Source organism: Argiope bruennichi, chromosome 7 (genome assembly GCF_947563725.1).
Source record: "Argiope bruennichi chromosome 7, qqArgBrue1.1, whole genome shotgun sequence".
In the NCBI taxonomy this organism is placed as follows: Eukaryota; Metazoa; Arthropoda; class Arachnida; order Araneae; family Araneidae; genus Argiope; species Argiope bruennichi.
In genome coordinates, this window is record NC_079157.1 from 15,244,734 (window position 1) to 15,270,536 (window position 25,803).

The window sequence follows — 25,803 nt, forward strand, 5'->3', positions numbered from 1 at the left end:
TACTAGTGGAGCTACTTGAAACTATAAAAATATATTTTTTAGCAAAAAGTTTTATATTTGAGAAGAATACTTCTAAAAAAATATTTAAAGACATATCTAAAAATTTTGCTCTTTTAAAAATTGTCTTGTTTAAATCCATGTTTATTGAAAAACAATACAGTATTATTTGGAAAATGCAAATGGTTGTTTTCCTTCAACTTCTTCATTCGAAAGTACAAATTTCCATTGTTTGTCCAGTACGTGCAAAGATTCCATTTGAAATTTTTCTGAAAAATCTGAAAAGTGAATACAAAGAATAGTTTGAGTAATATAATATTTTCTTTTAGATGATTCCTGTTCAAATGCTTTGAAGTCCAAAGAATTTTCTCTTTTACGGAAGTCATAAAAACATTTCTTGTTTTGTCACATGGCAGTGTGGCTGGGGAAAGCAGATATGCTTGTTAAAAATCTGAAAGTTTTTTTTTTTTTTTTTTTTTTTTTTTTTTAATTTTGTCTGTAATTATGTATATGATAATTTCTTATGAAGGTTCTTAAATTTTCCAAATTCTTGAGGTTTTCTTCAATATTAAAAATTATTGCATGCAAAGTATTATGAAACTTTAAAAAAGTTTATGAGAAAAACAAGTTTTAAAAAATGCAAAAAAAAAAAAAAAGTTGTACAAATTAAGTTGTCTGAAAAGAAAGAAATGGAACTAATGGAAAAATTCTTAGAAGTTGCAGAAATTGATCCTTAAATATATGAATTGATAGTGTTTTTTCCCCCTTGTTAAGTAATTATTAAATGGTTTGTATAATGATAACAGGAATGTAATGTTGTGCTTTATTTCACCCAAGTTCCTAATTTTGCATAACTTTAATTGTAATAGTGTGAGGTAAGTTATCAAAAAGTTTTTTTCCTTCTTAACATGTGAATTTTTTTCTATTGAAAATCTAGGCAATAAAGAAAAAGGTTATTTATTTTATATATATATGTAATGATATTTTAATTCTAATTTCAACTTAATTAATTTCCAAGATTTTATCTTAATTTAGCCCATAGTAACTTCATTCTAAAAATATTCTTATTTTGTGATCTAATTCCACTTTCGGTTTAATTAATCCCTTTGTAAAAATAATGCGCCATCAGTACTACGTATCAAATGAAAGTGATATTCCATTGCCCTTGTCAAAGGTCAACATATGTATTCCATCAGTATGTGGTTTGGAAATCCTATGTTATATAAGACTAGTGATCATTTGTTTCAATCTTTCTTACATCTGCTTTTAGGCCGCACTGCATCTGCTTGTAAATAAATTGCTTTTCCAAGATGGATAAAAAAGAGAGAATAAAACGAAATTAAAAATACAATGTCTCGTCTATGTCTTCAAACCTGCACTCTGCTTCAACCAAAATAATGTTGCATATATATATATAAATATAATATATCATTTTAGGTAATTTTGAATTATTGTTTACTTTCCCATGCTTTTGCCACTAATAGAAACTAGGAGATATTGTTATTTTATTATAAACAGTACATAAGTGCTCACTGTGTGTTTTATCTTATATTACATATATATGTACAGAAAAAAAAAACATAGGTTATTTTTTTTATTATTATTATTTTTTAGCCAGATTTGTGTGGCCACCCTCTTATCCTTTAACTCAGAAGATAAGGAGACTAGCTGTCAGGCTGTCGAATTCATTTGAGAGGGAAAATGTACAAATCAAACAATAAATTTTTGAATAATGATCAAGTTATAATAAATATGATTATTTTGATATTTTCTTACTTATCAAAATAAACTTGTCTACTGTGCCTTAATATTTCATTCTCGGTTATCTTTTTAGAGCTAAAGAGTTTACATAACTCTTCATGTAACTATTTTTTGTTAAAATGTAAATCTTTTATTCCATATATAGAAAGACCTTTTCTATTGGAAATCTACTAATCCCGAAGAAATTTTGTTATAGATGTTTTTGATAGATGGGTTCCAACTTATATGTGTGTGTGCATGTATGGATAAATATGTTTAGAGAGAGGAGAGGAGTGTGTACATGCGTTGTGTATATATATGTGCACACACATACATCTCGTATACATAAGGTATAATAATCTTCCCTCCCTCAGTATGTAATTATGTTCTCATTGTATATGCACTGAATATTTGACAATATTTGGGATAGATGACATCCAAAAATTTGATCTACCTTTAAACTCTCATAAATTTCTCCTACAACATATAGGGATTATATTTATTAATATTATTATTGTTATTCTGTTTTGATTCTTATATTATCGTTTACCAAAATTTTTTTATCAGTTTCTTAGAATAATAGTGAATCGTTTTTATTAAAATTAATTTATATAGATAAAATGTTTTTAATGCAGGATTTTTTTTCTTTCATTGTATTTTGTTTCAGCACTTTCTTCCCAAATTTTCTGTGGAATTCAAAAAAGTGGAGGATGCAGCCATTCACCTGAAACTTTTACTTCATACAGATTAGATATGTCTTTAAAAGGAAAACAATATCGGTGTGATTTCTGTGCAAAAAGTTTTAATTATAAAAGCAAGTACGAAGAACACATGAGAGTTCATACTGGTGAAAGGCCATTTAAATGCATTCTTTGTCCCAAATTATTTAAGTGTAAAAAATCATTGAAATATCACACTATGCAATCTCATCAAATGTTTTGAATATTAAAGCATTTTTTAATAGATAAACTATTCACACTTGTATTTGAAATCATGTATTTTAATAAGAATTGTTTTATATATAAAAGATTTATTTCATACTTATAAGTATTTATATGATAATTGTGAATAATGGGTGTGATGAGGAATCATAAAAATGACAAATCAGGTTATAAATTGAGACAGTCAAGCATCAAAGTTTTCCAATTGGCTGCATCTCAAAAATATTTTCACTTCCCACCTTCAAATAGATATATATACAGTAAATTCGCTAAATGAGCTCAATTTGTTCCTGATTCTTACTCATAATGCAATTCATAATCGTTAAGTGAAACTTATTTTTTTTTTTTATTTTTTTAGAAATCCATGTAAAATAAAAATAATGCATTTCATCTCCCCCCCCCCAAAAAAAAACAACAACTCACATTTATGATTATAAAAGTTTATTTATAATGCAAGCTTTTTTTTTTTTTTCCTAACTAGAAAATTGTTTGAAGACATTTTTATTTTTCTACACTTCATGATTTGCTAAGAATCAGATACAGCATTATTCTTAAATGAATTCATAACATACACATAGCTACTGCTTTGTTAAGGTGATGTTTCTCAAGGTTCAGTGCAATAATTTATCATGCTTTCAACATCCCTTATTTTATGGGATGGTTGTTGCTCTCTTGAGTTTTAATTTTTCCCCTTTGATCAAACTCCTGTGCCTTGATGCAGAATGCAGATCCATAAGCTCTTAATTCTGCCTATGTTCTTCCACCAGCTTATTGATGTTGTTGCTAGTCACCCATAGCCCTTTAATGTGGCCCGAGACAAAATCTCATTGATTAAGGCTCCCCAGGCACTTCTCAAACTCCTCGGAATCATATTTGACAACATTGTCTGACAAAAACTTCCATGTTGCTATGTTTCCTCACTATTCATTTTGTGAAACATCTCTCATTAAATGAATCACTATTTTTTACATTTGTTTTTCTCTTTATGTGAATGACTGCTTTATAAATAAGATTTTTTTAAAGCCTTTTTTAAATTAAATCTGTATATGTGTGTGTGAACATAACTCAAAAATACAATCTGAATGAATAGAAATTGCTTGTTTTGCTAATTGTATTTCAGATTTTAATTAAGGGCAATAGGTTTCGGCCATTCGAATGCTTGTCTTTTTGTGTGTTTCTGAATAGGATTTGTAAAATTTTGAATTCAATTTGGCAGACTAAATAGATGAGATCTTTCTTATAAATATTGCCCATTGTTGTTGTTGATCTACATCAAATTTTGGGTCAGATTTGTCAGCAAGAATAAACACTTTACCTAAATATGTATTCTACTTTTTTTACTGCACTAAAAAGTTTTGAAAATAAGCATCAAATAATATTTGAGAAAATTTAAGCACTCTTTATTCTTTTATTTCCTGAACACTTGATTGGGATTTAAATGAACTTTTAAACATTATTTCTTACACAAGGGCTATAAATTACAGTAAAACTTGATTGGATATACTTTTTTTTAAAGTAATGTTTCTTAATGTCATGTTTCGTTTTTTTCGTATTTCATTTTCTTCAAAATATCTTTTTATTTCGTATTGCCATTTTTTTTAAAAATCCAAATTCACCACAAAGATTATTACCGGGCACTTTCTCTGTTTATTTCTAGCCAGTTTTATAGCATTTCTGTCTAAAAATTGAAATTTTGCATATTTAAATTTTTCTTTTTTAGTTACTTTGGATTATGAGTTGTTGAATGAATTCCAGCATCAGAGAAAAGGGCATTTTCTGGAGGAAAAGAGCACTTCTGAGGAGAGTAATTTAATTATAAGTCGAGCTCTTTCTAGCCATTACAAATGTACATTTTGCACTAAAATGTTTTTTAAGAAAAGCAATTGGGAAGCTCATATAAGGAAGCATACTGGAGAAAAGCCTTTTAAATGTGATGTTTGTTTTAAAAGCTACAAAAGTAATCAAGCCTTGAAATATCACAAAATTTGTGCACGCCATAATTTAAAATGAATTTTATATTATATAACCTTTGTAATTTCAATACTTTATGCTTCTTTGTCAGCATCTATCTGCAAATTTATTTTCTGAATATAATGTAGAGATGATTTGGAATTGTTTTAAATTATTAGTCGTGGTTGTTAATATTAATTCGTTTAATGTTTGTTGATTTATTATGACATTACATGACGAAAAATTGCAATGAATAATTTCGAATAACTGCTTTCAGCCTTTCTGCACTTTATGTCTCAAAACTTTTTAAATAGTGACTTTAACTAATATCTGGATGCCTGATCTTTATTATCTTTTTTCCGTTGCTGTAAAAATAATCAAATTAATAACCATGTACAGTGGGAAATTAGTTTTTCTTTTTTGAAAAAGTACTATGATTGTACCTGGTTAAGCTTGCATTCATAATTTTAGATTAAATGCTTGTTATTCCTTGATATTATTTTAAATATCACTGAAAATATTGGTAGTAAAAGAATAGCTTCTTTGTCAATATTTATTTATAATAGCTTTTTGTCTGATAGATTGGTTTGGAATGCTACAAGTTCTCAAGCTGGTGTTTTTTATGAAAAACTTTTAGTATTATTACGAAGAATGTTAATAGCAAAAGCTAATTTGTATAGCTTGCCATATATTTTGTGTTCTTTAATCAGTGTTTTTTAAAATATAATGCATAAATTAGATGCATTCATATGATTTGTTATAATAACTTTTCATTAATGCACTTTCTTGTGTAAAAATTTTTTTTCTGACTGAATTTCTTGTATTTCAGCAGTTTTTTCTTATTTCCAAGGAGTCAAAAGAATTGAAAAGCATCAAATTATTCATGATCCAGATAGCTTTGCTGTTGAAAAATACAAAACTAGATCCTTGGAAAGGAAAATATATCCATGCAATTTTTGCTCGAAAATTTTTTATTTTAAAAGCAAGTTTGAAGAGCATGTTAGAGTTCACACTGGTGAAAAGCCATTTAAATGTAATATATGTTGGAAAAATTTTAAGAGTAACCAAGCTTTAAAATACCATAGATTGCAGTGCCATAGTTCTAATATCTAGGATTTAAACTGTTTCTTCACTTATATTTTCTTTGGTTTTAATAATAGTTGATGTATCTGGAAATTGTCGGCATTTTATTTTTTATAAGCCAAAATTTTAAATTATAAAATTTTTAAAAAATTAATTCTTTAGATTAGCAATAAAAAATGGCTAAAAGCTTAGAATTGCTTTTAAACTTAGAATTTCAATGCAAAACTAAGACTCAGCTTGTTCATTGTAAGATACAATCTGTTATACCTATCAACCTATAACAGCTACCTGTTCTTCCTCATTTGCAAGCTATTTGGCTGTAGTGCTTATCATACTTCAATTGGTTAGAGAAATAAAACATTAAATAAAGTAATTAGATTATTCCATAGATTTTGTGAAGGGAGCAAATCATAATGAGTTGCAGATACTACAGTTTTATCAACTCTTTTCACAACACTTATATCACTTGTAAGGAATAATTTAAGATGTTTTAATTTTCGAAATTTGTGTGATATCTGGCAGTTTGGGAAGCATCTAGTAATGTATTTTAAATGTAAAGATATATAAACTTCTTACAAAATTAAGTATTTTCCTTAATTTCAGAACTAAACTTTTTATTAAATTCAAATGTAAGTTCCTGTTCATATTAGATAATATAGTATGAAAATTTTTATTTGATAAAATGGTTATATATTTGTGATGTCAAATGTCATATTTATAATTTCTTTAAAGTTAATATACACAGTAATTACATACTAACAATTTCTTCACATGTTGATTTGAATGTAAATTCTTGTGACTAAGTAGGTGAATACTGTTAATAATATAATTGTAACTAGAAACATGGATTATGTTAACTTTATTTTGCAATTCTTAATGAAAAATAGGCAATGAGAATTGCACACAGGTTCTGGAATTACTATTGGTGTGTAATTTGTAGATATCTAGAACTGATGACAGTTAACTAAATTTGTTATTAATTAATAGGCTGTTAACTAATTTTTATAGAATTATTTCAGTCTACATTTGTTACATTTCTTACTTTAAAAAGGTAAACATTCCATTTATTCCAACAAACATATCCATTTCTTCTACCAATTCCTTTTCTTTCAAAAATTATATTACAGCATCAATGAGATTTAAAAGGGAATGTTATATTAAGAAAAATCATGTAAAATTAATAATTAATTTATCTAATAAAAGTATTCTGGGTACATCTCCTATTATTATTTGAATTTGTATTACTATTTCATGGTAACCTAAAAGAATGTTTGATTTGTAAAATTCTTACGAGTTCAAAATGTTATAATTTATTGTAATTGTTAAGAGTTTTGTGAAAATTTTGTTTTGAAGAGAAAGTGTTTGTAATGTAAAATGATTTGTATATGATATAAATTTACATTGGTGATGTTTGTTATTCATTTTCATTGTTCTAGTTAAAGATTTAATAAGAATCTTTTTAAGCATATATGATTTTTATTAAAATAAATGCAATTAATTTTTGTATATGTACATTATATAATCTAATTTATTTAACATTATTTTTGGAGCCTCTTATTTAAGCTTGTTTGCAATTTCTTCCCCCCCCCCCTTTTTTTTTAAATTTAAAGATATAATTTGACTAAAATACTTCATTTATGTATTTTCTGTGAAATCTGATGTGTAACTGATAATTTTCAATCAAAATGGTACTTTTAAAGATTTTTTGAACCTTAAGTGATTTTCTTTACTAAGTATAATTAAATGTCTCTTTTTGGCAAATAAACTTGGCATTACTTGTAAATAACTCAATGACATATCATAAATTGGTTGTAGGTTTGCTTGTAAATATACATTACTTGCTTATTGCAAGTTTGTTTAAACACTGAATGAAAGTCTCAAATTTGTACATGATCTCATTTAATAAAAAGAATCATTTCAATTTAAGCATTGTGTATTAATCTGTGTAATAATTTTAATATTATCTAATAATCAATGGGATATTTGTGGTGGTGCAATATATTATTAATCTGTTCTGTTAAAAACTTCCAGAAATCTTATGTTTATATTCATATATATATATATATATATATATATATATATATATATATATATATATATATATATATATATAATGAATTATATACATTTTATAGATTTTTAACTTTAAGATTTAATTAATGCATTAATTGAAGCATGTACGGATCTTATTTAATGAAGTTTTAATATCTTTATCATTGCTTGCAGTCATTTCAATATTATTAAAAAAAAATTACCTCATAAGTATTTATTTCATTTGTCTACCTTAAAAAATAGAGAAATAATTTACTGAAACTTACTAAATTTTCATTGTATGCAATGCTATATCTTGAATTTTGGGTGCAAAAGAAATTGAATATTGTTTTTAATATAAACATCTTTTTTTTATATTTTCAATAAGTAAAGAATTTTTATAAATTTATTAAAATTGAGATGCTGCATTTCTGCATATTTAATTAATCTGTTTAGATTATTTTTTACAAAGCTCATAAATGGATTATTGCAAAAAACAGTTCTAATTCATAACTAAGAATTATTGAACTCATACTATAAAGTAAGGTTCAGTTAATAAGTTTTAAAAAAAATCGAATTGTTCTGGATGTAAGAAAACCAAAGGTTTAAGTTATATAGAAGATTGTTTTATCTGACTATAAGAGAAAATTTGAAAATCTAGTCTTTTTTTGACTGATATTTTGATAGTATTTATATCTATTAAAAAAAGTTGGAGTATTGACAAAGACATTCATAAGGAAAACAATAGTGCTATTAGAACATAATTTCATTCAACTCTCTTGTCCTTTATCATTTGTGAGTAATATTATCTAATTTTTATTTAAATTGAAATAAATACAAATTTAAGTTTTTAATGTTAATTTTTTAAAAAATGCTTTGTTTTTTGACATAATGATGTGAAAATGCTATCATGTAAAAATCTATAAATATGGCATCAATTAGCACTAAAACTACTGATGTCAAATACATACCTATTTTAACCACATCCGTTAAATTGATGGGGTTTGATCATCATGGCCTTCTAACTTTTGACTTAGTTAATGTAAATAAAAGAATATAATAAAGTGTAATTAATATAATAATCTTTAATTATTAATAAAAAACAGTTTGTATTTGCATTTATAAGATGTCTAGTTAGAGCTTTTAATTAATTCTAAACTAAATCAGAATCAGAATAAAATAGATCCCATTATAACAGCTGCTGAACATTTTGGATCAATCAATATAATTTTATTTGAAAAATGTCATTCAAATTTTTTCAGGAAATGTCTGAAAGCGTTGTAAATATATATTGATATCCATCATTACATAGATGATCCATAAAATATTATAAACTTTGAAATTGCTAAGGCCGTCATTTTGATGGGTCTTGGTATAAATAGGTATAGGTCATACTGATTATGAAAGTTAAAATGGCTAAGTGGAAATTAAATAGGAGTGTGTAATTGATCGTATATTTCATTAAAACTCATCATAAAGTTTTATAACAACAAATAAATTATATCAAAATTTTTAAGCATGATTTAAAAACCATTAGAATGATGGTCTTGGTAGTTCTAGTGTTAATCTAGGAACATGTTTAATGCAAAACATATACCTAGTATTTCATAATATCTAAATGCCTCTTAACTTTTTCATAATGGAAATTAATATTTTCACTAACCTACTTCATTATAACTATTTTTTATTGGTAATATTTTAGATACCACTAACTGGTGTTTTTCCATGATGTTGCATCATGTTTTGAATTAATAAAAAAATTAATGAATTTAAATAAGATATAGTGTCGGATTATTTCAGGTTACCATAATTTTTTTTTAACTTGCTGATGTCTGTGGAGATAGGGGAATGTAAAGCAGTGCTAAATGTTTTGGTAAATTCCATTTGGAAAATTTAAATGCTTTAAAATGTTTTGAAGGTTTTTTTTTAAGTTAATTTTCTTATTGTACTCATTTAAATTTTAAATCAATCTACAGTTTTGTCTTTGAATATTCATTAATGAAATTTATACAGTTTTTTTAAAGATGGCATTTTTGTTCCCAATTTTTGCAATTTATTCTTTGTTGCTGTACAGAATTTTATTTTTAATTACTTTGGCAAATTTCCATTTAGCTGTTTTATTTAGGTTGCATTATGGGTTGTGTAATTTCTTATTGATTATATTATTCCTTAAGGAGGAAAATTGAAAAAAATATATTAATTTCAAATTTCTTAACCTATAGTTTATTGCTGTTACAGAATCAGAAACGGCAACCAGTTTATGGAATTCAGATTAATTTTATCATTTATTCATTTCAGATATAATAGATTTAATATTTTCATAAGATTAACTGACAGTATCATATTTTGTATTGTATGTATATGTGATAAGTATAAATATCAACCATTTTTAAGAATGATGCGTATTTTCAATATTTTGTTATTTTTACGTAACGTCTCCATATTTACCCTTACAGACCGTGTCGCATTATTATGCATTTTTATTTTTTTCTGAAAAGTATAACATAACTAATTGTATTAAAAATTTAGCGTACAAGACAATGTAGATTTTTGTACTGTATTTTTCAGTGATTTGCAGGTATGATTTTATTTCTTTGTTTTTGGGCTAATGCGATTTTTATTTTTCATTACATTTTCGTAAACTTTAATTTTTAAAAAATCCGAGATTTTTTTATAGAAAAAATTGAAAAAGTAGCCCTAATTTTTAGCTGTATTCAAAATTTTATATTTCATTGTCTTATTATTGTCCTTGTATTAAAAAAAAGTCCTTAATACAATATTCTATTTTTATTTCTTATATTAGTTTCCATGATCTAGATTAGTTTTTATTTTCATAAATTATTTTTAAATATAATAAAATGCTGCTTTTATATAAGTTGAATTCTTTGATTGTCTTTTGTATTCAATCCTTCATTAGCAAACTAACAGCTACTGAATAATAAATAAAGCAGAAACATGAAAATTGCATTAAGAAGGGTTCAGATAAACTTGGTATTGTATATTACTATAACATCTCTTTATATATAAAATATTTATTTATTTATAAATAATTAAATTGTGACTTATTTTTTTATAATGAAATGTTATCTCTCTTTCAAAATTTTCTAAGACCTGCTATTGAAAAAAAACTATTGACAAAATTTGATTTTGAAGTTTATTTCTTTGCTTGAATTGAATCAATATTCAAATTCCGGAATTACATTTATCTTATCGGTAAATATTTGTAACCTTTTCTTTTCAAAAGAAACAAGATTTATCACCTGAGAAAAAATATGTATTACCATGAATGTTTAATGAGACTATTTATTAAAGTTATCTTAAGATTGCTTTAAATATTGTTGTGGAAAGACTTTCATAAATCGTTATTATTTATGTTTTAAGTTCTGGAATGAGGAAAAAACTAAATGTAACTAAACTGATATCCATTTCAATTTTAATCAGGCAGATCTTGCTGTGATAAAAATTTCTTTATTATTACTGATTATTTAATATTTAGTTGAGAATTAGGGATTAACATGAAATGTTATTTTTCTCTTTAATTTTGTAGCATTTTTTTTATTTCCGAATCTCTATTGAATATTAATTCACAGGAATGTGAAATTCAACATTAAAATGTTATAATTATGTGCAGTATTTGGTCATTTAAATTTTCACGAAAATCGGTTTTTAAACAATGCAAATGCAGCTTTATTTCTGCATTTACAAATAAACTACAGACAATTTCCAAAATTTTGTGCTTGTTCATAGAAAATTGTTTGTATTTTTCTTTAATAAGTGATTTAGTAGGTAGTATTTTTCATATTATGAATTTTTGTCCATTCAGATTATTAATACTCTTGTTTTATCAATTATGACATTTCAATAATATAATATAGTTAAAAAATTTCATTGAATATAGGTGAATTTTTGTCTCCTGCTGATGTTTTAAGAGTAGAATTGGAAGAATCATTGAAAGGTAACTTCAAGAAGCAAAGAGGAAAATATGCACGATGTTATATCTGCCCTAGATCAAGGGACAGAAAAACAAATAAATTATGTGACAAATGTAGAAAAAATATATGTATTGATCACTGTGCTCCTATATATTGTCGGAATTGTTTAAGTTAAATGTGCATGTTTTAATGGGAGCAATTTCTCAATAGCTCAGAATACTGAAGCTGCACTTAATGCTGAAGATCTATTACTTTTAAAGAAATTAATGAAGTTTATTATGTTTTAATTTTGAATCGTATTGTTTTCCATTTACTGAAATGGAATAAATTTAATTAAATATTGTTATTTATTTTATTCTTTAGGAATATTTGAAAGAGAGATTTAATCTTGAATTATTAGTAAGATGGGTGGTAGGAGTTGGGAAAAGTTTTGTGGGGATGCCGAGTTTGTATACATTTTAAAATGCATTCATTTTTCTTTAAAATATGTGTTTAGTTATCAAGTCATTTATATCTAACAGTTCATTCATAATATCCAATTTTTATTTGATTTTAATGAAATTGGTGAAAATAGAAACTGAGTGGTATTTTTGCATAATAAATTGATGAAATTGAAACTGGTTTTTTTCATGTTGTTCCATTTAAACAGTGAAAAAAAGATGTTTTTATTACTGTCTTTGAAGTTGAATCAATCAGCAGATAGCAATTGGTTATAAATTTATTTTGTCATTAAAAATTATTTCATATATATTCTTTATTTGCATAATTCCATAATATCTCTTTCTTAGTAAAAAGTAAACATCATCAAAGCTGTGAATTAAAAGGAAACATTTCCATCGTATTCTTCTTCAAATCCCTCCCCCTCCCTTCTCTGACATATTTGTGTAATTTAAAAAAGTATATATATTTATGAATTTTTTAACTTGGCATTCTATTTGTTATACAATAAATTCACCAATGTCATGTTGCCTGTTTAAATCATAAATGGTGATATTTTTAAAGCAGTGCACAAATTAATAAAGCACAAATATGTCAGATCTCAATAAAGATTCGTTAAACAAAAAGGTAGTGTAAATTCAGTTTTTTTTTTGTTTAAGTTTTGCTGTTAAAAAGTGCTTGAACATTTTGATTGATTGCTTTGTTTGTTTTAAAAAATAGAAAAATAAAATCTGGGCTATCTTTCTTAAGGTATATTTATATTAAATGAATCTGTGCTAATATTAATTTAAAATTAATATGACTTCTCCTGGAATAAAACTTCACGATTGTGGCTTAACTACTTAAATTTCAGAACAATGCATCGGTAGTTAATGCTAGCTTAAAATATAATTATGTATTGTGAAAACTAGAAATATTTTTTTATTAAAAAAAATATGTTTTTGTGTTATATATCATAATTTTATTAATTTATGCTGAAAATTTAATGACAAAAGAGAAAGTTTTTAAATGACGAACTCTATATTATTAATATGCATTTTACTTTTTTAATTATTAAATTATTTTTTATTAAAACTGTGAATTATTTAAGATTTCCATTTTGATTTATTTATGGTACTTTTGTCTAAAAATAATCAAACAAGTATTGTATATATTTAGATGTTATAATGTTTATGCATTTGAAGATTTTTATTAAATTATTGGTGTGATATAACTAATGAGCTGATTATGCATGGTTTCCGTTAATAAATAATGTTATGATATAGCATTGTTCTTGTAATTATTTAAAGCAAATATTTATGACACATAAATATATTGTGTTAACAAGTACAAGATTTCAAATTTGTTATAGAGGGACAAAAAGAAAAAAAAAGTATTTTACCTTCTGTCATATTTGTGTCGTCACAATCTTGCATTTCATACATTATTGAAAATCCTTTATTACTTTGTTACTAATCAGTACTTCCAATTTTAATACATTTTTCTAATATGGCTTGGTGTTGTATCTAGTTATTTTTTAATGTTTTTAAATATTTCTGTTTGTGTATTTTTTTAAAGTTGCATTTATGAACATTAATATTTCATATTTAATTGTTTAAGTTTCTTATTTTTTTATTAATTGTTATTGTAAAGCTGTATTGTTATTTGTTGTAATTAGTAATCAATTGTTTTAATGATAGCATCACATCCAAATCAAAATTTGTAATCTTTGTTATGAGAACAAGAATAAAAACTATGTATAATTATTTTCTATTATTTACTGTTCATCAGTTCAAGCTGAATTTTTCTTTCTTTCTTACAACAAAATTTAGTACATGATTTTTAAAAAAAATACAAACAATTCAGAATAAATGAAATAATTTTTAGTAATTAATAATTTTGGAATAATTTTTAGTTGTGCGAGTTCATTATTCTCATAACCCTGGACTGGGAAAAGTAGAATAAGCTGAGATTCTGCTTCTGCAGTGAGAGGATTTTATTTGTCTTGCTAGCTGGCCTTCTGCTTTCTGTCTGCAATGAGAGAGATGTGCAGAGCAGGCATCAAAGACATATTTGAAAGAAAGAAATCCTGTGTTCTCAAACTAAACAAGCATACATTTTCAGATAAAGATTCAATGAATGAACTGAAAATGCTAATAAATCTCTTCATACATTCCCTTATTAAGAAAAATGATCTGATAGTATACTCAAATTTGGAATTGTTAGATTCAAAATCTTATCTGGAATTTGTTGAATCTGTCATAGAGAGCTAAATGTTTTCCTGTAGAGTTACTCAGAAGTTTAGAGATAATAAGTGGTTTAAGTTTCATCCGTATCATCTCATCAAAATTGCAAGTTCCACCCCAAAATAGCCTATGCAGTTCTATTCAAAAATAGATATTACTTTTATATAAACTGAACTTCACATGGAAGGCTAATTATTTTCTAACCTTCCATTTTTTAAAGAGATATTTATTATGCCAGTACTTTCAAAACTGATTGATTTTAAAGCAGAAGTGAAATTGATTCTGTTCTAAGATTACTGATTATTTATTGCATTCAAGTATAAAGGTAATTTCCTTTTTCAACCGTCAAAGCACATCTTGTAAAAATTATTAAAAATCATTTTTATTTATTTTTAGCTTTAACCGCAATCGAGAGTTTTGCCCTTCCAAGAAGCCTAGAAGATGTGAATTATCAGGTTTCAGATATTCAACATAGAAGGAAGACTCCTGCCAAACGACATAAATGTGACATTTGTTTTAAGTGTTTTTACTTCAGAAATGACCTGGTGCGTCACTTAAGAGTTCATACTGGAGAGAAGCCATTTGTATGTGACATATGTTCTAGAGATTTCAAGAGTAAACAAGCATTGAGATATCATCAAATTCAAAATCATAAAACTTTTGTGTAGTTACAGTTTCGATTCTTATACCTGTCTCAAAATCCATTTAATTTGTCCCCAACCCTTCCTCTTATTACTTAGAAAGTTCCAAATGATTGAATAAATGCTGAATCAAATCTGTGTGTTTCTGAGGTTTTGAGTATACCATGGATTTAATAAATGACTAGTTTTAATTACAGAATTTCATTTCGCAGGGTATCAATTTCTAGTTTGTAAAATCTACTCAAGTATATTAATTGCTATTTGAGAATAATGAGCCCTATTGCTTTTGCTGTAGTGTCAATTTCTTATCTCCAATAGTTGTTATTATTCTTAAGTTCTATACATTCTTGTATAAAATAATTAATATTATATGTAGTAAATATTTTATTATAATTTAAAAATGTCATTATATTGATATACTTTTGTCTTATGCAACTGCTTTCTAAATATAGGTTTGTCCATGTTTGCTATTTGATATCTTCTTTTATTAGCAGTGATACATTTAAACTTGAAAGCATCAAACAATGATAAATACTGTCTATTGTGTTTTCAGTCTTACTTTTTTCTTCAGATCATTTGATGTAAAGGTATAATTCTTTATCAAGTGTGCATAATATTAAATGTGTTTATTTCTTGTTTGAAATAAATGAACATTTTAAAATTCTTTTCTTTTCAAATCAACAAAATTCCTCATTTTATGACGGTTTTGATTTTGCAATTGGTGCAAAGTTGTTGCTGGAAATTATCCCACTTCATTTCCAAAATTTATCACACTAATTGAATAGAGCATAATCACGCTTTATTAATTATACCGGAATATACACTCTTGTGAAGTCTGAATTTCCATGTTTCCTCTCCGAGATTGAAGCAAATGAGAAGGTGGTGGAACAATTTACTTTCTTTACACATCTGAGAATGTTTCAATTAATAAGTTAGATGCAAGATAAATAGGTGTATTGATTGTTATTCAAAATATCAAATCCATTGTATCTCCTTGGGTAAATACCAATTGAGATACTTTTCTATTGTGTACTTTCTTATATGGAAAAACATATGTATATATGACAGAATATGCATCTCATTATTACTAAATTGTTATTTGTTGCTTTCTGATCCAAAATTCTTCTTTGGCTTTGAGGAGAAAAAAAAAATTAAATGCCTTTCAGGCCAGCTCAATGAATGTCTAAAATCAATTTTTTTGATTACATATTCTGAATGATTAAATGATTGATTTAAAAAGTTATGTTTTTTTACTCCCAGAAAATCATCTTTAAAATATTAGTACATTACTGAAAAATTATTTCTATTGACATTGTTTTGTAGTATTCTGCTATTCAAACTAAAATATATTTGAAAAAATAAGAGAAGTTATGATAGATATGAAATAAACATAGATTATTTTTTTTTTAATTTTGTCATTAAAATAATTTATTATTTATCTTTAAAAAAGCCATTTTTAAATTTTGTTTTGGACACAGATTTCTGTTGTGCAGTTTTGACTCAGTGTTAAAACAATAATTATCTTTTTGCTTATCTATTAATGAGGATTCGTTATCTTCATTGGAATATTAGTAATTATGTGCTGAATTTTTTATTTAAAAAAAAATTTTAATATGTGTGGAAGCAAATTTTGAATGTTTTGATTTATTTAACTAACAAGTTGATTTTTTTAAAATTAAAACGAAATGAATTTTTTGTGTGGGCATTCTTTCTTAATAATGTCATGATAATTTTTTGTTCAACTATCAATATATATACAATGAAGTATATGTGTAAACAAAATCATTTACCTTCATATAACTGAAACTATTTATTATGTATTATATGCAGTTTGTTTTTAATAAAGTATTAATAATTATATTTTTGTTAATTCTTCAAATGTCCAAACTGACTTTTTCTGTTCTTTAATGTTTAATTTTGATGCAGTCATATTGATCATATTCATCTGTGCATTTGAAAAAAGGTGCAATAAAATATTCTTTTATATTCAAAAAATTTTATTACATTATTAAAAAGAATAGGTTATGTAATTTTCAAAGTTATTTTTTTTACTGAAAAATATTAGTTCACAACATCCGCATATCCACTTATGCAGTTCAAAATTATTTCACTGTTTCTATTGTTTTAATTGCTTAGAATAAATTATAATTGTTTTTTATTATGTTTATAAAAATCATTAAAATACATAACTTTTATGTGTTTTTAGACTTAACTGCTGTTGAGTGGTCTACTATTTTAGGAAGTCACCTTGCATATCATCGCATGTCTGGCACTTCAGATAAAGGGAAAACTGTTGCAAAACGACATAGATGTGACTCTTGTTTTAAGTGCTTCTATTCTAAAGCAGATTTGATCCGTCATTTTAGAGTTCATACTGGAGAAAAACCATATGCATGTGAACAGTGCTCTAAAAATTTCAAAAGTAAACAGGCATTGAAGTATCACCAAGTACAGAACCACAATTTTACTTAATGCTTTTAAGTTTAATTAAAATCATTCTTCATGCTTTCCTCACTTAATTCAAAAATGAATCGTTTTTAATATGCATTTAATCTAATCAAATATAAAATTTTTATTGTCTTTTTTATTTTTTTTTTCAATTTAGATAATATTTTTATTTAAATTCATTAACCAGTAAAATGTTTCTTGGATTTTTTTCCCCTGTGCCTTTTATGTAACTTTCTAATGAACAGGACTAAAATTTGTTCAGTTTTGTCATTTCTTTATATTTTTTAAGCATAATCCTCCCCTCTTCTTTATTTTATGCTTGTATGACCAGAAAAGTAAATTATTATACCATATACTCATTTATGTATTATATTGACAGTGTATGTATTATAATGACAGATATGTATTATTATGACAATTTTGAATAAAAAGCATGTAGGATTTCAGAAAGCTTTCTATATTTTAACTCATTATTTACTCAATCTTGGATTTGTTAACCATTATGTATGTTTAGAAGTAACATTGTTAGAATACTATGTTATAAGAATAAAATCTGCATTTGTTAAAATCTTTTGATTTAACAAATCTTAAATATATAATTTTAATAAACTGTTTTTCATTGTTTTTTCTATTTATTTGCATTGATATTTTTGTTCTGGATTTCATTCAAACCTTCTGCTTTTTTATCAAAAATGTAGTAATGAAACAGAATGCAGTTTTTTGCAATGATTGTGGACAAATTTTCCCATGTTTGTTTTGTGTAAAATGTGCAAATTAAAATCAACTGCCTTTTTACCCAACATTAAAATTATTGCTTTTTTTTAAAATTATTGCATTCAAAAAAGGCATTTTAGTTTTGTGCCTTGAATCTAATGTAGCTGAGTATGCCATATGGATATGCTACAAAGATTATTTTAATTTTCTGAGATGTATTCTTTTTATTTTGATTTCTTCATTAAAGCAAAGCATGACCTTGTTTTAGCTAAAAATTTGCAATTTATTTTTATAATTTTTTTTTCATATCTCTGTTATTGGCATTTGTAGATGGTAGTTTTCCTATTATTATATTGTTATTATATTTTAACTAAAAATGTTTCAAATTGTATGAAATAAACACTATTTTCTCTAACTAAATCTGCATGTTTTTATTTCATTTTTTAAGGTATATGCAAAAGTAAAATATGAGGAAAAATATAACTATTATTAAAAATTTTCAGATGCTGATGTTATTTTGACAATTTGAACTAAAAATTATTGATTATTTTATTTAAACCTTCCCTCATTATAATTCTGTATTCTTTTTTTTTAATGTTGTATTGTGATGAATAAAAAGGTTATTTGACATTTTCATCTTGAAGACTAAATGTTTTTCTTAATTAAATTTATATTGTTATTATCTGTTTGATCTTATTTTCTTGTCAGGAATTATTTTTATAAAAGGAAATTATAACTGAATATTCATAGTTATATTTTAAATCATTCATTTTATTTTCTATGTATTTTATTTGATTATTTGCTTGTAAAGAGTGAGTTGAACTAAAATATTTTTAGCTTATTTTATAATAAAAGGATTCATGTATTAATAAGAGAAGAAGAATTTATTGAATTATTAATTGTCATTTCTACAGGATTCGTCTACTGTGCATATCTGTTTTAAAATGATGAATTATTTCTATTTAAAGCAAATTTATTTCAAATTCATATTTTTTAAAAGAATTTTTTTATTTTTATAATATTATAATTTTAAATCAATGACTGAAATATAGGAAATAATTAAATTGTTTTTAAAATCCATTTTTAGTACATTTTAATAGAATGTTGTTGTTAAATTTATTACTTTTTATTTGTTTTATTAGCTATTACTAATCCTCAGATGCGTATGAATGCATGGGAACCTGCAACAAGGGTATCAAGACAAGAAAGAGGAAGGACATTGTCTATTCAGAAATTTCAGTGTTCATTTTGTCCAAAATATTTTCATACAAGAACAGAATTAAAGCGTCACCTTAGAGTGCATACAGGTGAAAAACCATATGCTTGTGAAGTGTGCTCAAGACGTTTCAAGAGTAATCAAGCTTTGAAGTATCACAGAATACAAGCTCATCATCCTTATTAGTCAAAATAAAATGTCTTTAAACAAATATTTTTATAATAATATTTCATTTATATATATATTTGTGTGTGTGTTCATCATATTTCACTTTTATTAATTACACAATTCAAGTTATTGAATTTTGTGTGTATTTTTTTTCATGGTAATTATTTCTGTTACAAATTTTTATATAACATTTTTAAAAAAAATTTTGATATATAATTGGACTATGTTTTACTCTTTATGGTGTTTTATTATTTTTCTAAGTTTAATATATTGTAAATTCGGGGGTTGCTTATAATTGAAATATTTTGTTTAATTCCTTTTGTATGGTATCCCAAAAAGTTGGAAGCAAACATTTATTTCCCTAAATATTTTACTTATACAGATACTTCCAGTTACAAAATCTCATTAAATAAAGTGGAAGATATTAAATCACTTTGGTTTTCTGAAAGTTGATGACAAAAAGTCTTTTTTTTTTTTAATGTATACTTTCCATGTTGTGTAGAAATATTAGTAGTGTCTCTCACATAGTCATCTATGCACTTCAAAGTTTCACATTTCATTGAATGAACTTTGTTGCTTTTGCTTATTTTTAATTTTAGAAGGTTTTATTCCAAGTTTAGATGAAAACATTTATTTCAGAAATAAAAATTTATTCAATACAGAAAAACAATCATATGCAAATATTTGTGTAATTGTAAATTTTCAATCCTCATATTTTGAAAGAAATTAGCTAATCATTCATAATGTTATTCAATTTGATTGGTAGACGATTATAACTTCGATTTTGTAATTGAAATAGATTAAATTTAGTACACAAATTTACCATCTGAAGTGTAAATCTCTATCACATTTTGAATCAGTTCTGTCCTAATGTTAACCACCTGATGTTCTGTATATCTACATACTTGCAAACATGACTAAAAAAATTTAGATGACTGAAATTTGGTATGGAAATTTATTACTAAAAATTGTAGTTCTGTATCAACTTTTAGTTTCAATCTCTCTATAAACATGCATCCAAGATGTATAATTAGGGTTTTTTACTATACTACAAAGAACAAAATTCATTTGCGGAATTTAATATAAAAATTTGAAAGCTTTTGAAGTTCATGGTTGTGACTGTGGTCTATAGTTTTATACTGGAGAACCTTTATTTATCACCTTTATTAGAGAAATGTAAGACAGTTTCATTCGAAAAAAAATTTATTCATTTCCATGTTTCTTTTTTTTTTCTTTCAATTTTTTTCTATCAACTTTTTTTTTATTAAAATTTATTTCAGCTGTGAATTATGATTAGGAAAATTAACTCTGCAGCATGTAATTCATTGAAAATGTGTTGTGTTATATGTTGATATTTAATTTTTGCTGAAATTAACTGGACTATTAAAAACAAATAAGGATTTGCAAAGGCAATATTCTCTATACCTTCAACAATAGCATCTTTTTATAATTAATTTTCATAGTAGATGTGTATGATAATATGATATAGAATATTCAGAATATTGATTTTGCATGCTTGTTTTCTAATTTGAATGATTTTTTTAATTGATGATTATTGCTGATTTTCAGACTTAATAATTTTACAAGATTTTATTCATCAGCAGTTTAACTTGTTAAATTTTCCATTTATTTATTTGAATTTTTGACATTTTCTTTTTTGTGATTTTAGTTCCGGCATTTGCTGAATTTAGTGAGAAATCATTTCGACAAAATTTGATTTCTGCCCTCACTTCAACTTCAAAAGCTCGAAAAATTTTCAAGTGTGCATATTGTGGAAAAGAATTCCCATTCAAGTCTTTATTAGAAATACATGAACGGGTTCATACAGGTGAGAGACCGTTTAAGTGCAATGTGTGCTCACAAGGTTTCAAGCGAAATGAAGGTTTAAAGTATCACAAAGTTAATGTATGTCATTTTTAATTTATCTCAAATGCAAAATAAAATCTATTCATCTACAATCATGATGAATTAATTTTGAAGCTAGTTTGAGGGTTGTTTAGTAAACAAAGAGTCATGCCTAGTGCAATAATGTTGTATTACAACTCAACATTTTTTTTTACCATAATTGTTGAAATGTTTGTTGCTATTAAATACTTAATATATAATTATATTCTCTTACGATTCTTAGATTGCTCTGGAAATTATTTTTGAGCCACCTCTTTTGTGCCAACATCAGAATGGCATTTTAGTTCTATCAAACTGTCTAAGATTTCTTTAGCTCATTAAGCTTTGAGAAATCTCAAAGTGAAAAGTCTAACATGTAGAGAGTAACTGTCATCCTATTTAAATTTTTATTTCAGTATGTAACTCGGAAGGAAAGTTTTAGTGATTGTATTAATTAAATAATACATCTTTATAAAGCCATTATTTCCTTATGAAATTTGGTATTCAGAGTTTTTTCTGTGGCTCTTTGCTGTTAATTTGAAAGAATAATTTGGTTGATGCATGTTTTTCACTGTTCTCTTTGCATCAACTTTGATATTCCATTCCATTGTATATTTCCTTGAGTGTGCTGACTAATCCTACCACAATTATTTAATGTCGAATGATATATTGGTGTCTCGTGACAAACTTTGGCTCTCTATTTATTAAACAATCCTTATGATTTGGAGCATATTTATAGTTTTAAATATATTAAGTATGTATATTTTTTTCATCTAATATAATGTGAAATTTATATTATATCTTTAGTGTTACATAATTTATAAACTATGCATTTTATTTTTTATGCATATAGATGGCATTTTTAAAGATTGGTGTAAATATAATTTGATTTTTACTTGTTTATAAAAGAATTTCTTGTTATATCCCTTTATTATAAATATCTTTTATTGTCATATAACATGTGATTTATCTCTTTCATTTTAAGTTGTATTTTAATATCTTATCTCATTTTTATTGATTAAAAATAATTTTTTTAGAAATTAGCGGAATAGTAGCATAAACTTTTAGAAATGTTTCTCATAACAGATTGTTTTCTATTGATATAAACAATAAATAAATAAGATTCTCAAATAGTAAATGAAGCTTTAAGCAACAAAAGTTGATTGCAACTACATGTATTCTTTTTTGGACCTCCATAACCTAGTAAACCAGCGTCCTGGCCTATGGGTAGCATGTCTTCCCTGTGATCTGAGCATCCGGGATTCGAGTCCTGGTTTGCGCATGGTTGTTCTCCCCCATGTAATATATCTGTGAGGTGTGTGAAAGAGCCCCTCTGTAAAAAAGGGTTTTGCAAGCGAGTTTGTGAGTGTCATCAGATGTGTTAAAGTGAGACTTCTGCCCTCTGGTGCTCAGAAGCTACTGCATCCCTCTTTTCCCGATCTCTTAGACTTGCTTTGAATTGATGTTCAATCCAAGGTGGATAAGCAACAAACATAACCTAGTAACAAGGTCAGATTGGAAGATTATGGGATTCAGACTCATTTTCACATAAGTTTCAACATGTCTGGTGGATTTTTGTGCCCTAAATGCATCAGGGGTGGGGTTTGAAATCCACCCACGTTGTAAGAGCACAGATCAGTGTTCGATAATCCAAATTTCAATTATTATCTCAAGAAATTTGGATTATTGAACACTGATCTGTGCTCTTACAGCGTGGGTGGAGTTCAAAATGTCGAGCACTTGCTTTTTGATTGCTCCAAACTTACTGAAGGGAGAAGAGATTTTATTGTGGATCTCGATTCCTGTAATATTAAGTTTCCATCTCCACTTCATGTTTTGGTCGACCACAAGATGGCTTTCTTCTCATTCTGTAAATTTATTGCCTTTGCTGCTTCAATTTTTAATTAGCTCTGTTGTTTATTTTTTCCTGTTGTTTTTATCCTTATTTTTATATGTACATATTTTTATCGATGTATGTAGTTGTTTCTACTTACTTCTGTAAGCCTTGTGCACCACAAGGACTGGCTTATTATTAATTTTAAAAAAATGCATCAATGTCAAATGGTCTTCAATGATATGTTATGAATATTTGAATGGATGTTTGTTTGCTTGAATGTGTTGTCAACATCTGGCTATAATTCTGAATTTCATTTCCCATCCCCTAATGTTTCTTTCTGTGATTTTTTATTAAATTCACTGCATATGTGAAATATTTAGATATTTCATGTAATTTTATTTGAAATTGTGTGTGTGAATAATAATGAATTGGAAGAAATTTCAATTCCACTTGCAAAAAAAAAAATGTTTTAGAAATTATAAGAAAGGCTGTATGACTATTCATTAAATTCTAATTATAGAATTTTGTGAAAGCTGTAAGGTGAAATGGGCTTTTAATGCATAAATTCAGTTTTTTGTATTTATTTATATTTATTTCGCTTAAATTATTTTGATTTCAATTATCGGTTTGAAATTTTCATGTTTGTATTTAACCCTTTGCTCTCGGAAAAGTAATTCAATGCATAGTTATTCACTTAATACATGGGCTTATTTATTACGCCAAAAAATAAATACATACAATTGTTTTAAGTTTAAGTTTCCTTGAAAAAAGGAATCTACATTTTTTTTTTTTTTACTAATCTGTAGGTGTTTTTAACAATCAAAATTGAAAAATAAAACATCAAAATGATGCACTGTCTTGAATGATGAGGGAGAAGCACCATCCAAGTGCAAAGAGTCAATATAACTATAACACTTTATTTTTATCAATTACTATCCTTTATTTTTTTCAATGCAAAGTGAATGTGATTTCTCATAAAATTAATTAGTTTCCATTTTATCTAAATCATTATTTTAATTCCATTTTGTTAAGTCCATTTCTTCTGTATGTTGAATACAGAAACTGTATTTAAGTGTGAATTCTCATGTAAACTGTATTTAAGTGTAATTTCTTATGTACTGTTATAAATAAAATACATTTATACTTGTATATTTGGTATTATTTATTTTTGAGACATGTCATTCATTATTTATTTATGAGTCATTTTTTGCTAAAGACTATCAAAACCAAAAGTGTTGTCATGAAAGCTTATAAGCCAGTTAACAGCTATGCTGCATGAGCAATTGCTTTTGTATCATTGTCATGTTACTGGGCTGCGAACCACAAGGTCCCAGGTTCTATCACCGCTCATACCAATCCACCACATTGGTGACCTCGGATGATGAACCTTCAACCTTCGTACAGCTGTTGTGGCGCCATCTACCCACAGCAAACCAAAGTCCTCAGATTACATGATGCAGCAAACCAGAGTCGTCAGACTCACTTGACGCAGCAACACAAAAGGGTCACAGCAACCCAAAATCATCAGACTCACTTGACGCAGCAACAGCAACCACTCACCCACACACGCTTGCCATAATGCTTGGTTCTGCTCAAATGGGTATGGGCACATATGAATCAAGAGCTAAATACATCACCACTTAACAGCCATATCATTCGTCTCACCTTCAACTCACTAGAGGGAGAGTATGCTGAATGCTTATAAGCCAGTTAACAGCTACGCTACACGAGCAATTGCTTTTGTATTGTGGTCATGTTACTGGGCTGCGAACCACAAAGTCCCAGGTTCTATCCTCGCTCCTAACAATCAGACACAATATCCTTTATCATACAATTTTCTGAAGTTATAGCGGAAAAATGCCAACATTTCGCTTAATTTTTAATTAATTAAAAATTTTGAAAAATCGCTCGGAGGTGCACATTGCCGACCTCCAAAGTATACAAGTGCCAGATTTGGAAGCTGCGGATATAACGGTTGTGGTGAAAGCTTATAAGCCAGTTAACAGCTACGCTACACGAGCAATTGGTTTTGTATTGTGGTCATGTTACTGGGCTGCGAACCACAAGGTGCCAGGTTCTATCCTCGCTTTTAATAAACTGCCACAATGTAATTAGTAGTATAAATTAGTAGACTATTGAAATTGATTGGTACTAGTGTTATATATCGATATAATGTGTCGAATCTCAATATATTGTGTAACTTTATGCTTAGTTTTTTTTTTTTTTTTTTTTTTTACTTTAAACTTTTATATTTCTTTAGTTTTAATCAATGTGATATATTTACAGATAATTTCCTGCTTGAGATTTGAAGAAGAAAAAAATATTTATGAATTCTAATTTTTTCGAAAATGATTTATATGTTATGAAGGCAGGGGTGAATTTTTTTTAAGGGAAAATAAAAGTTGGGTCTTTTATACATATGTTTAGATCTGTAACTCAAAAGGTTAGTATTTTATGTTTAAATATTAATTTAAAGAATTTGTGATACCTTTGTTATTTTTAATTATTGTGTAATGATTTTTTATAATGTGCTTTGTGACCAGATTCTATTATAATAT

The 25,803-nt window shown here is 26.2% G+C and overlaps 1 protein-coding gene across 1 annotated transcript in view; it reads left to right on the plus strand.

Annotated features, from left to right (window-relative positions):
• Window positions 1-668: 668 nt before the first annotated feature.
• Window positions 669-25,803, plus strand: part of LOC129975291 (zinc finger protein 62 homolog) — a 62,476-nt gene continuing 37,341 nt past the window's right edge. The window contains exons 1-4 of the mRNA XM_056088345.1: window positions 669-4,680; window positions 11,641-11,697; window positions 14,734-14,921; window positions 19,261-19,541. Of these exons, the coding sequence (XP_055944320.1) occupies window positions 4,542-4,680; window positions 11,641-11,697; window positions 14,734-14,921; window positions 19,261-19,541 (665 nt within the window). The 5' untranslated portion in view covers window positions 669-4,541. The remainder of the gene's footprint in view (window positions 4,681-11,640; window positions 11,698-14,733; window positions 14,922-19,260; window positions 19,542-25,803) is intronic.